A 14319-nucleotide genomic window follows, 5' to 3' on the forward strand; every position below is an offset into this window, starting at 1 on the left:
TTAAGCAAAATTTACAGAAAACTCACATTCTGGTGTTGTTGGGTCAAATGCTTTTCTTAGTCTGGTTTACACACACGCAAACGCACACACACAGTGTGCAACGAATAAAATGAAAGTAAATAGCGACAGAGTGATTTGAGGAAGACTAAACTGAAAGTATTTAAACCACTACTCAAAAAATAAAAAAACACAGCAAACAGAAACAAATAAATACATAACCATTTACTCCTCACACAATTTCTTCAATTAGAATTTACCTAAGATTTTTCAAAGTACTCCATTCGCTCAGCCATAATATCTTTTTTCAATTCACCCCAATTAAGACAAAATTCGAGAAAAAACTCAATATGGTAACATATCACTCCGAAAGCATGATGTACATGTGTGTGTGCGTGAGTGTGTGTGTGTCATTCCTCACACACACGCATACACATACATACTACAACTACATACAACTACATACACATACAACTACATACAAACACGTGTGTGTTTGTTATTAGTAAAAAAGGCGCCAAAACTCAACTCACTTATCATTCCAACACATTTGCAAAGACACCACGGACGGACAGAAAAGGTAAATTGGTTTTTATTTTACTCTGTATATGTTTTATTATATAATATTATATATAGATATATGTATAATATAATTGCAGTATGAAACAGTGTTTATGTATAAACAGACGACACTTATATATAGTTACCAAGCCGCCCGAATTTACCTATTCATATTTAAATGAGAATATCAGAGCAAATCTCTTTAGTACATTCGTGAAAACACGTATTATACTTCGTAAACACTTCAACTACAGTTTTGTACAAAAATCGAAGTGTAATTTTAATTCCGTGAATTATGGGAGATTTTTTTTCCGAAATTTGTTCCTATTGTTTTTTCAAAATTTGTAATTCTGACAAAAAATGGATACGAATTTCATTATATCAAGCAGCGAGTCAGAATTCGAAGGATTTTCTACTGAAGACCTTCATAAATCTAACTCTATGACTGAAAAAAAAAAAGCATCTTTATATAAGAGTGAAGTTGTGTGTCTGTCTCCTACGATTTAGATTCCTAACTACTCCCACATTTTGCGGTGCAGTTTAACCAAAAGCGGGTATCTTATAGTCGTGATTCATATCGAGCCCTTCTGGGTATTAGCGTGCGTCTACGATGAGTCTACGATTTAAAAAAAATTTACCATCATATTTTTCCATTTTAATGCATTTTTTTCGCTTTTATATAAGGGAACTAACTCTCTAAAAATATCTACGATGTGCCAACGATTTAAAAAAAAATTTACCTTAATTTTTTTTCAATTTTTAATGCATTTTTTTGCTATTTTTTGGCTATAACTCTCTAAAAATGCTTATATAGTTATTTCCCTTACAACCTGAGCAACGCCGGGCGATACTGCTAGTGGTATCTAAACGACTGGAAGAGACTGCTTGGAAAATCTTTAATATGGTGGAAAGGTGACACACTCAAATGATTCCAGCCCAAATAGAAGAGAAAAGCACAATGAAGGGAAGAATTGAAGTGCAATATGGCTAATGACGACCACTGGTGTATAGGGACATCCAATAGTCTAGTTGGGCAAAAAAAGCCCCACATAACTGAGGTTCTAAATTTGTGCCTGCACTGTTTTTTTACCTTCTACTCTCTCTCTCTCTCTCTCTCTCTTTCCCTCTTTCTGGCCAGGTAACCAGGTACAGCAAGATACCTGTTTCTGTCACTCTCTAACCTTTTATCATCTGAGACAAAATCACCTCCTTCGAAGCCCCCTCCTCCTCTCTCAAAGATTCCTTGTCTTGCAAGTTACCTGGTGACCCTGCCAGTGCTGGTGCCATGTGAAAAGCATCCAGTCCTCACTGTGAAGTGGTTGGCATTTGGAAGGGCACCCAGCTGTAAAAGCCATGCCAAAACTGACCACGCCTGTGCTGGTGCCACATAAAAATCACTCAGTCCAGTCTGTGAAGTGGCTAGTATTAGGAAGGACATCCAGCCATAAAAACCATGCCAAAACAGAAGTCTGGTGCAGCCTTATGCAAGGCCAGCTCCTGTCAGACATGTCCCATCCATGCCAGCATGGAAGGCAGGAATTATATGAAGACAATGATGAGAAAACTGTTTATGCTATTGTAACAAGACTCCTGCTGGGTTTTGAACCATCACTCTCAGATTGCCTGTCATAGGATTATAGTCTACCATACTTCCATAAAGCGATGTGTTGCCATAAAAGGCATTAACAATTATGCAAATATGGCTTGGCCAAGCAGCATGTACTGAATTGTTATGCCGAGAATATATAGGAAATGTGTGAGTTTTCCTGCCAAATGGCTTGAGTGAAAGTTTCAGCAACTTTTGCTTACTGTTATAAAAAGCAGGCAAATTCAACATCAGACCAGAGCCACCCAGTGGTCCACGTGGAGCTACATCACCTTGCTCGTCAGATGATCTCTTGCCCCCTTCTCATTTTCCTAATTAAACATGCTTGTACTGTGTTTAGCAAAAACTACTGACTTTCGGTTGTAATCTTGATTTGTGCTTACATTACTTCCATACAGCATTTTAAACTTTTTTGACTTCAATAACTATAAACTATTTCATAATATTATCTATCATGTTATATCATAGAAGAATTTTAAGTATTTCATTTATAGGCACATGAATGTTGTTCCATTGAATCAAATATTGATACATATGTAAATACAAGAGTTTGGGGTTAAAAATATATGGAAACTCAAATATTAGTGTAGCCATTCTTACATTCACACAAAACCTATTTGATATGAACTACCGTAAAAGACCCCCTTCGGTCATGAATGACCATGGGATTGCACCTAGAAAGTTACCCTCCTAGACACAAGTCCGGGCAAGGTTGTTTATGGAAGACCAGCAGTCGCCCATGCGTACCAGCCTCCCCTCTCCACGCCACCAGTGTTATCCTAGGGAAAGACAAAGGTCGATACAGCTTGGCACCAGTGACGTCGCAACTCATTTCTACAGCTGAGTGAACTGGAGCAACGTGAAAAATAAAGTGCTTTGCTCAAGAACACAACACGCAGCCCAGACCGGGATTCGAGCTCACAACCTCGTGATCGTAAGCTCGACGCTCTAACCACTGAGCCATGTGCCTTCACTATGAACTACCAAGGACGAATTAATAACCAAAGACCTGAAAAACAATCACTACAATGCCTGCTGAAGTTAAAGAAACAACTCAAAGTTGCTTCCAACGTTTAAACAATTCTTTTGGCCTCAGGTTTTTACAAGATTGGCTGCCAACTAAATTAGGGTAGTATCTGACTGCCATCAAAGAAATGATAACTTGATAAATCTATTTCTGAAATTGGTGCCGGATCTAACTTTGTGGCATGATGTTTTTGTGAAGAGAAAGTGAAATACTGAGATGAAAATTCTTAAAAGAAGAGATGGACAGAAAATTCAAACAATGAAGGATTCACTATTGTTATGTGAGCAGGTAAGAATAAATACTGTTCACCTGAAAACAGATAATTTATCATAACTTATCATACACCTCATGATTTCAAATTTTTCTTTTCAGTACCAGTTTCAGCTGGTTAGACTCTTGTATTAACTGATAAACTATCATCATCATCATCATCATCATGAAGATTCCTTAACTGATGCAGCCAGCTGTTAGGGTGCCACCCTAAATGTTTCCATAGACACCATTCTCACTGGTCTCTATTCTCTGTCATGCATTGCAGTTTCACAGTGCTCTGACCTGTTCGGTCCTCGATGTTGTCAAACCAAGATTTTCTCTGTCCACCTCGCTTTCACCCTCTCTCAACTGTGCCCTAGAGAATTGTTTTTAGACAGGGAGTTGTGGGAATTTTAGCACATGAGTTATGTTCCAAATTAGCCCAGTTAGTTTTTAAACTGAGAAATATTATTGAATAGAGAAAGTTTTGACTTCCTCTTCACTGTTGATGAGAAGACAGAATTTGCATCTTTAGAATTCTTGTCCCGCCATTGTTTTGAACAAGTTTAAAATCGCATGTTGTCAACTTAATGTGACAGTCCCATAAAAGGGAAGAATGCTACTGTTGTTTAGCCCTAGGAAACATTGATTGCTGTTGGACTTGACATATTTCCTGTGGCCTTATGTTTTCAAAGGTGGAGATAAACACCTCTACCCAGCAAATCCAGCACCCAGAGACTAGTTTCAGAGTCATTGCTCATCATCAGTCTGGAGTAGCATGGCTTGCTAGCTGTCGATGACTATCTGCCTTCGAAAAAATATATATTTCAAGTGAAATACATTCACTGATTTTTGAAAATTGAGATAATATATTTGAAAACATAAGGACAGAAGAAATGTGTCAAGTCCAACAGGAAACGGTGTTTCCTAGGGCTAAATAACAGTAGCATTCTTCCCTTTTATGGGACTGTCACATTAAGTTGACAACATGCTATCACTTTATCATGCTGCTACTGCATAAATTTCTCTGTGAGATTTGGAAATATTTTATTTCCAAGTTTAAAATCATCTTCATTTTTATTGAGTTTGTCTGCTTCTTTACTCAATTCTCACAGCCTCCATCCTAAGAGATTCACAGGATTAACCTAAAGAAAGCCTGACACACATGCACACACAACTTTTCCAATTAGAAGAATGAGGAAAGATCATTGAATTGGAGCAGAGAATACAAAAGTTGAACTGTAAGTACATTCCAAGAACAGCAAAAGGAAGACAGTATTTAAAAAAGCAATGACTAAGCAATATTTGGTAAGAACTTCCAGAGAAGGAAGCAGCAGAAGCAGACTGGAACAAGTACAAGAGACTTTCCTAAATGTAGGTTGTCTGTTACTGGAAAGTTTTGTGATGGAAAATCACTAGGATGACAAATTCGACATCTGTAAATGATTGCTTGGCTTGCAAGAAATAGCATCCAAATCTTTCTCAAAACACTCCTTACTGTCTTAAAAGAGAGAGGACATATGTAGTTCTTGACACACTTGAATGCTTCTGATCTTAAGTCTGACTAATTAGGAATGACCTGGGACGAAACAACAATATCACTTATACAATAAAATAGATCAAAATAGTTCAAATGAAGATGATTTACCTCTGCATTGTTTCTTGACTGTTTTCAAAGGATCAACCCATCTCTGTAAGAAAAAACAAGAAAACTATTGTAGCACAATGACACTGGTTATATTTCTGAAATCTACTCTTTTCAGCATTTTCACTGTCAGTTGTTGTTGTTGTTGTTGGGTCGTCCCAATAAGTTCAGCTATTGCTTCTCTGACTTAGTCCTCTTTAAACTTTTCAACTGTATACAATACTTTAATAGTCAACCAGCAGCACAGGATTATCTTCATTATCATCACAAATGGCAGGCAGTAGGATGGGACAGTTGTTTAGGCATGAAGTTTGTAACCCAGTTTTGATTTCCAACTGGAATAATTTCTCTTGTGCCATTATGTCTTTCAGAAAAGCATAAATCTCAAATTGTCCAATTTCCTTTGCATTAATAAATGTGAGCCTTGACACTTGTCGTAGAACCAGATCCTCCATAGTTGCACCAAATAAATACCAGAAAGTTACTATTCATTAAATGGAGTCTACTTAGCCTCTTAAGAAAATTGTTAAATTGCGCATTTGACCGAAAAAAAACCCAAAAACGTTTCATTAAAAGAAATTCATATTATTATTATGCCTATACAATACTTTTGTTATCATTTAACCTCTATTTTATTCTGGTCCACACAAAATTGTAACCTCAGTTCTAAATCTTTGACAGGAGTTATTATTAATATTATAATAAATTAAGATTTTTACTTCAATTTTTCACTCATCTTTTTATGTATTGATAACATTTAACCCATTGACAAAATCTTCAAGTATATTTATTGAATGACATATTCTTCTGATAATTAGGAGATTTTTTTTTGTTGTGATAGTAGAACATTTTTGCATGCTAGGATGCGAGTCACATGAAGCCAGCTCCAAATAACAACTGAAACTAAGTAGAAGGAATTAATTCCCTAAATTATGTCTCTTATCATTATATTTAAAATGTCGATCATATTTAGCTATTAAAAGGGGAAGAAAAACACAGCCTGGGACTTTTGCATTATATCTATGAGGTGGAATCAAAAAGTTCCCAGACTAGTTCTGTAGCATGCCAACAGGTGGCAGCACATAGCTGCATATGTGCAGTGAGAGCTAGCAGTGAATTTCACAAGGCAGTGTGTTGAGTGACATCAGTGTGTTTACTTTGAGACATTGCTGTGTCTTTGCGATCAGGTGTGTATGCTGTAGTCTGCAATTTTTGTCATGGACAGGAAATTAGAACAAAGAACCAATGTGAAATTTTGCATGGAAGTTGGGAAGTCTGCTACAGAGATATTGAGTATGATGCTTTGGCAAGCTAGTGGCAACAAGGCACTGAGTCGTATGCAATGCTTTGAGTGGCACAGGTGCTTCCAAAGTGGAAGAATGTCCTGGAAGACAACAAGCAATAGAAGACCTGCTACAAGTGTCAGCCCCGGAAATGTGGAGAAAATTCCTCAGCTTGTGCATAAGAATTGATGGAGGACAATCAATGCCATTTTGAAGTATTTGAAGGAGGACATTTGGTGAAAGCGAGCGGATTTGTAGAGTGCAAAGAATTGGATTCTTCATGACAATGCACCCTGTCACTGAGCTCTCCTCACTTGTGAATTCTTCACCAGAAACAATATGGTGGTATCACTTCTGCACCTGCCTTATTTGCCAGATTGAGCACCTGTAGACTTCCATCTCTTCTTCAAGATGAAGAGACAGCTGAAAGGTTGCTGCTTTAACACTGTTATCGAGATCCAGGGAGAATTGCAGAAGCTCCTCGACTCACTTATGGGAAACGACTCCAGCCAGCCAGACTTCCAAATTTGGCAGCAATGCTGGGACCAGGGTATTGCAGCTGCACAAGGTGACTATTTTGAAGGAGATGATGTTAAAACTTAGGTAAATAAGTTCTTTTTTTTATTAAACATAACTAGTCCGGGAACTTAATGATACTACCTTTGTATTGCATTACATAATATTATAAAATGTGACTTCATTAACATTCAAATAGAGTACATTAAGTTATTTTCAGCAAGGTAGAGTGCACGAATATATTATCAACAAAATACAGGATAAAGATTATTATCATGTGATGAAAACTCTCGGCTTATTTTAATGGGTAAGATGGAAAGTGTCAGCTGTCCACAGCCAGCAGACTAGGGTGACACTTGTTTACTGATTATGCTTCAAGAACCTTGTGGAGAACACTTGCAGTTCCAAGCAATGATAATTTTTGTAGGAGGTGTTTTACCTTCACACTTGCAGCACCAATCTTTGGCAGTTGAGTCCTGATACTTCCAAGCATGCCCAATTACAATTGCTATTATCACATCCACTCTCGTCAATGCCCAAAACCTTCATATTTCCTACTTCAAATCATTGTAGTTAATCCCTTTTTCTTCTTCCTTTTTCATCCTGTTGTCACCAGGACATGCTATGTCAATTACCATGCAGGATTTTCCTTTTTTAGTCACCAAAACAATGTCAGATTTCTGACGTCTGGTGTGATGGTCACACTGAATCATTGCATCCCACAAGATTTTGCAGTCTTCATTTTCAGTGACTCCTTCTGGAGTTTGACCATACCATGGTCTTTCCTCTTTGTAGGCCATGATTTCCACACAACTTCAAATGGGCCATTCTTGCCACACTGTCATGTCTTTTGTGTTTGTGTTGTGCCAATTTTGGGGATTCCCTAGCAATGTGACCCTAATTTCACCCCTCTCCCCATACTGCATCTGTCATTCTCAGTTATGTTGTCAGTTCTCCACTTCACAGAGTTCATCCTTAACACTTGTTCTTCTGCTCTGCAGAGAACTGCTTCTGGCATTCACATCTCTTGCAAACTCATTCTACATTTCTTTTTTCTTCCCATGCTATTTCTTTTGCTGTGTTTTTTCCTTTCTTTAAGTTTTTCTTTCTTTACACAATCATCAATTTTGATGATGCTGGACTTCTTCACATTTTTCAGTTATGGTTCCATGGCATTTTTTACATACCACCCTAAGCTGTTTTCCTCTGCTTCTACACAATTTTGGCAACTGATCAGTGTCACTCTTGAGATGGAATGCTCTGTGCACTGTCAATATTTTCTGTCTTCACATCCATGCTCATCAGTTCTTCCTTTTGCCAGTTTATGATTCCAACTTCAAACCAAAGTGATGCTGTCACTCATGTATTTACGGCAATATAATTATTATTATTCAGTAGTTTTATTTTTATAGCGTGCTTTCACTTCACTACTGAGTGCAGCTTTGTGTACATTTGATATGTGTTGTGGTGTGTTATGATGCTCTGATGGTTATTGTATGGAAAGTGTTCTGCGTAGGATGTGTGCAATTTTCTGTATGTTATATGTGTTTGTAAACCCTGGTGTTTTTGTCATGTATTTGTCTGAATATTTTTTTTTATCATACCTAATGCACCCACTATGATAGGAATTGTTTTTGTTTTTAGATTCCACATTCAAGTTACCTCTATTTCCAGGTCTTTGTATTTTGAAAGTTTCTCCATTTCTTTTAGAGAAACGTTGTCATTTGCTGGTATTGATACATCAATTAGAAAGCATTCTTTTTCTTCATTATCTCTGACAACTTTATCTGGCCTATTAGCCTTAATTTCTCTGTGTGTATCGGCATATCCCAGAGTATGGTTGCTTTCTCGTTTTCTGTGACCTTTTCTGGTGTGTGCCTATACCATCTTTTTTCTGTTGTTATTCCATAGTGTTGGCATAGCTTCCAGTGTATGTAGGTCCCAACTCTGTCGTGTCTGTGAATATATTCCTTCTTAGCCAGGATTTGGCAGTCAGAGATAATATGATTTATTGTTTCTTGTCCATCTCCACATATTCTGCAGTTACTTGTTATATTTCTTTTCATTATGTTTTTGGTAATTTCTGGTGGGGTGGCTTTGGTCTTGTGCTGCAATTAAAAATCCCTGTCTCTGCTTTGAGTCCTGAGCTTCTCAACCATTGCTGGGATTTTTCTCTGTCTATTCTTTTGCATTAGTTTAGTCCAGTATTGCCATGAAGGGGCTTTTCTTGCCATCGTTTTATCATGGTTCTTTGCTGTTCTAGTTTTAGTTTGGATTCATTGTTTTATAGCTTTTGTTGTTTCTTCATCTTCTTCTTCTTCTTCATATTTATTTATTAGGTGGTATGATTTCTTGTTTGTATTTGTCAGCTTCCTTAAATACTGAGAACAGTTTTTTTTTTTATTTTGCTCGTGTTTTGTGGCTATTTGTATCAGTTTTCTTTGCTTCTGAAGTAGGTATTTTTGCAGTCCGATGGTGGTTATTTTATAATAGTTTTCCAGCTGCATAAGGCCTCTACCACATTCTATATGTTGTATATATAGCCTTTCTATGTCAGATTTTGGGTGGTGCACCCTAGATCCTGTCATTATTTTTCTTGTTTTCCTGTCTATTTTGGTCAGTTCATTTAGTGTCCAGTTAAGGATATTGTAGCTGTAATTTATAACTGGGACAGCTAAAGTGTTAATAACTATTATCTTGTTTTTAGCATTGAGCTCTGTTTTTAGTATTGATCTAACTCGTCTATAATATTCTTTCTTTATTTTCTCTTTCATTTGTGTGTTTTATCGTATCTAGTTCATGGATTCCTAAATATTTGTATGTCTGGCTTTGGTCTAATTCTCTTATTTCATTGGCTTTATCTAGTGTGATGTTGCTACTCTTAACTAGTTTTCCTCTTTTCAGGGTTGCTTTGGCACATTTTCCTAATCCAAATTTCATATCTATATCTTTGGTAAATCCATGAACTGTCTGTAGTAGTGTTTCCAGCTGTTTATCATTTGTAGCGTATAGTTTTAGGTCATCCATATATATGAGGATAGCTTTGGTTTTCATGAGTCCCTCTTTTGTTTGGAGCTGTAGCACTGTTTGCCATTTATTCATAGAGTGTCCTATGTATTTTATAATTGTTGGTGCTACTTTTGTTAATGGCTAGTGTTTTGAGGATCCATGTGTGGGGAATGCGATCAAACACCTTTCTGTAGTCGATCCTGGCCATACTGAGGCCTTTCTTCTTTCTGTGGCTGTCTTCAGTTATGGCTTTATTGATCATTAGTTGATCTTTACAGCCATATGAGCCCTTATTATTATTATTATTATTATTATTATCTGCCCTAACCTCTTACAAAACATAATTCCCAACAAACTGAAGCTATGTGTTGTTAATTAATCAGTTCCTGTCTATATATCTACAGAGCTGGTATCAAACATAAACAATTTCCTGTGCCAAAACAATGTCATTCATTTTAACCTTTTCATTGACAGTGGCTGATACCTCTGTATGCTCAGCTATGTTACCTGGCAGTGAAACATGGGCTTTGACTACAAAGGACTTGCAAAGGCTTGGAAGAAACTAAGCTAGCAGGTGATGCTGGATGGGTGATGTCAGTGTACATGCATGACAGATTGTAAATGATTTAAGAGGAAAACTGGGCATAAGAGGCATCAGATGTTCTGTGCAAGAGAGAAGACTCCACTGTTTTGGTCATGTGATGCATATGAATGAGGGCAGCAGTGTAAAGAAGTGCTGAGCTCTAAACGTGGAGGGTACTTGTGGAAGTGGTAAACCTTGGAAGATGTGGGACGAGGTGGTGAGAAAGGATCTTAGGATGCTGGGCCTCACTGAGGAGGTGACAAGGGACCAGGAGATGTGGTGATTTGCTGTACTTGATAAGAAGCATCAAGCTAAGTAAAATTGCAGTCTTCCACACATACAGGCTGGTCCTTTGCAGGTGCTGGTACCACATAAAATGCACCTGTGCTGGTGATGCATTAATGCACCCAGCACACTCTCTTAAGTGGTTGGCATTAGGAAGGGGATCCAGCTATAGAAACCATGCCACAACAGACAACTGGAGTCTAGACAGTTCCCTGCTAACCAACCCACCCCCCATGTCAAACCATGCAACCCATGCCAGTATGGAAAGTGAACATTAAGCGATGATGACGATGATTATTATGTTCATGGTATCAGAATATTGACCAGACTATCAGATGTTTGTATGCATCACTGGTCACAATGCGTTTCACATTGTTTTAACCATTGAATGATGCCATTCCACTGGCTAGGGGAGAGCAGGCTAACAGTCTTCCTGATCAGAAGGGGCTAATTTGTCGTGGGGTGACCCATTTAAAGCTGAGTGGACAGGAGCAACATGAAATGAAATGTTTTGCTCAAAAACACGCAGACTGGCCCAGGACTCAAACCCACGATCTAGTGATTGTGAGTGCAACACCCTAACCACTAGGTCATATGTAACCTTCACATATATGATTATATTATAAACTTTAAAACACCCAATGTTAATGAGTGAACCTTCTTTTTACTGGTGCAAATTTTATGGCAATACTGTGCAGTGTTTATTGTGCATATAAATACTACTGTCTGGGAAGTAAACTCTCACAGACCACAAGGACTGGCAGCACAATATTGGCTACCATATGTCATAATTCCAGTTGTAATTTTACATGGCAACTTTTCACATTGTCTTTTTCATGGTTCTAAAGAACCCCAGCAAAATGACAATTATTTAAATCTTGTTGTCAGTAAAAATGAAGTGAAGGACAATATATGTATCGGAAGATATTCAGATTTAGCTACATTTCCATGTATGAAATATCTTATTCCTGTCAATGCATCTGGTAGTATTCTAGGGGCTTTGGAGTGTTTCTCGGAAACAAGAATAAGATCAACAGGTAAAACTGTCTTTGAATAAATTAATAAAATAAACAGAATAATTGCTTACCAAATACGATTATTCAGATTTAATTAAATATAGACATAAAACTATATATATGTAAGTATACACTGTTCAGATAAGCTTAGCAACTAAGGGGTTAGTAAATCCTATATAAGCATTAAGACCCTTTGGTTATGAATGACCATGGGATTGCACCAAGAAAGTTCCCCACCAAGGAACAATTCTAGGCAACATTGTTTATGGAAGCCTAGCAGTCGGCCATGCATACCAGCCTCTTCTCTCCTCACTACTGATGTTATCCAAGGAAAAGGCAAAGGCCATGATACAGCTTGGCACCAGTTACGTTGCAACTCATTTCTACAGCTGAGTGATCTGAAGCAATACAAAATAAAGTGTCTTGCCCAAGAACACAACATGCAGCTCAGTCTGGGAATCAAACTCAGTACCTCATGATTGTGAGCTCACCACTGTGCCATGTGCCTTCACTACATAAACATAGCAGTGAATGTAAAAAAAAAAAATAAATAAAAGGGAAAATTAATGGATGACTCTAGAAACTTACCATTCCTTCAGGTGTTGGTGCAACTTCTAAGAACTGAAGACCAAAGTAGTCTTTTTCAATGAGTTCAAGATGATCATAGACTTTCTCAAGCAATGCCTGAGCTTTACTCCGTTTCTGAAATAGATAAGTGAAAAAGTGGCTGTTCTAAGCATTGGATGTTGAGGTGTGGTCAGAAGAGACTATGGCAGAAGTTGAAATGATAGCATTATTAAACAACAATGGTAAGTGATAGCCAGTGATGTGGGCAGAGAGTATAGAAGATGATGGCATCCTGACCACTAGAAGTAGGGTAGACAAGTTATGGAGAAAGCATGACAAAATGAAGCATAGAAATTGGGGACCAGAGCAAAATAAAGAGGAAACTCAAATAACAACAGCTAATAAGGACCAATGTTTTCAGATGGTTTCAGCTTAGAAGTTTCTTAAGCAGAAGATGATGGGCTGGATGACAGGGGTGTTGAGCCAGACACATGACTAACATAAAAGCAAATACTGTTGGCTCAGAGGACGCATGAATATTTCTGGAAACATTCTTCAATAAAATAGAATAAAAAAAAAAATCTTCATTTCATTTCATTTCTATTTTGAATTTATTTTTTCATGAGGTTACACAAAAGTAAGACACAGCTGGGAAATGAGATTTGTAAGTAGAACAACTGGTGACACTATTTATAAGAAAGCAGATGTAATTGATACAAAGATTTTTACAGCTGGATAGATCTTTCTACACATCTTAATGCCAATGAGAAAGAGAGAAAGAGGAAGAAAGTGTGAGGGGACGGAGGAAGAAAGAGCAAGAGGGGGGAGAGGAGAGTGGGGGCAAGAGAGAGAGGAGAGGGAGGGAGGTAGGTAGATAGATAGATAGATAGATAGAGAGAGAGAGAGAGATTCTATTTCTTCAAGCAGAATTTGTTATTTCTTCCCAAATTAAGATAGCATAACAGTAACCACTAGCTGAGACTGACTACATTTCATGAAAGTCAAATGATTGCAAAATAAATGAAGATGGAAATGGAAGATCATAACAACAAGCAATGTCAAGAGAATGGATTATATTTAGTTATTTGTCAGTATATATTCAATCAGACAGAATTTATTTTTCCAGGCCACTGCCAATTGGATGCTTTAGAATATCCAAACTCCTGCAAAAATTTCTTGAAACAAATATTTTTACAGGTGGATATTTCTTTTTACAAAGAGCTAAACAACCAAAGTGGAACATTGGAGAAATTCTTATGAGATGGATGGCTGCAGAAAGCGAAGCTTCAGGATTTTCTGGGGGTGGTGGTGGTGTTTACAGTGGTAAACAGAAACACATTAATCATTCAACCAGAATAAAACTAAAATTGTAACTGAACAGAAAAACAAATTAAGGACAGGTAATTAAAAGGTGAAAAAGAAGTTGATAAAACCATTTGTTGATCTGAAGAAGGTCTGTTACCAAGTACCAAAATGGTGCACACCCTATGCAAAGGTGCAGTTGGCAAACTGATAGACAGCAAGGAGTTCAGTAGGAAATTTCATATGCAGTACATGTTCATCAAGATTAGCTTCTCAGCCCCTTCTTGTTCTCTGAGAAGTTTAAGGCTGGCTATCTGTGGGAACTCCTTTATGCTAATGATCAAGTTCTTACAACAAAGTCTGGAGAAGACTCAGACAAGAGATTTCAAATGTGGAAACAAAACTGATAATTGAGAACCTCAAGAGTAAGGGAGAAGAAGATAAAGTTTTAATAAGTAAAAAAGACAAGACTCTGTTGCTATCACAAAAAAATAAGATGGTTTGATATACAAAAAAAAGAAAAGAGTAAGCAGGAAGTGCATATGGTATGCAGAGAGTGAACCCTAGGTAGATAAAGTGTACTGGGCTTACAGGCAATCTGTCAGTGATGAAAGACTTTGTATGAGGCAGATATAAGAGGAGGAGCTAGCAGTGAGAGCAGCAGTAAAGT

General features: G+C 37.4%; 1 protein-coding gene across 9 annotated transcripts in view; it reads right to left on the reverse strand.

Annotated features, from left to right (window-relative positions):
• LOC115215691 (tyrosine-protein phosphatase non-receptor type 4) overlaps window positions 1–14319 on the reverse strand; it is a 603270-nt gene that overhangs the window by 291280 nt on the left and 297671 nt on the right. For all 9 annotated transcript variants that reach the window (XR_005000546.1, XM_029784972.2, XM_036505713.1 and 6 more), the window contains 2 exons: window positions 12369–12482; window positions 5092–5134 (listed from right to left, as the gene is read on the reverse strand). Coding sequence is in view for 8 of the 9 variants with exons in the window: in XM_029784972.2 (XP_029640832.1) it covers window positions 5092–5134; window positions 12369–12482 (157 nt within the window). In the remaining variant the exon portion in view is untranslated. The remainder of the gene's footprint in view (window positions 1–5091; window positions 5135–12368; window positions 12483–14319) is intronic.

This window comes from Octopus sinensis, linkage group LG9 (assembly GCF_006345805.1).
Source record: "Octopus sinensis linkage group LG9, ASM634580v1, whole genome shotgun sequence".
Classification (NCBI taxonomy): Eukaryota; Metazoa; Mollusca; class Cephalopoda; order Octopoda; family Octopodidae; genus Octopus; species Octopus sinensis.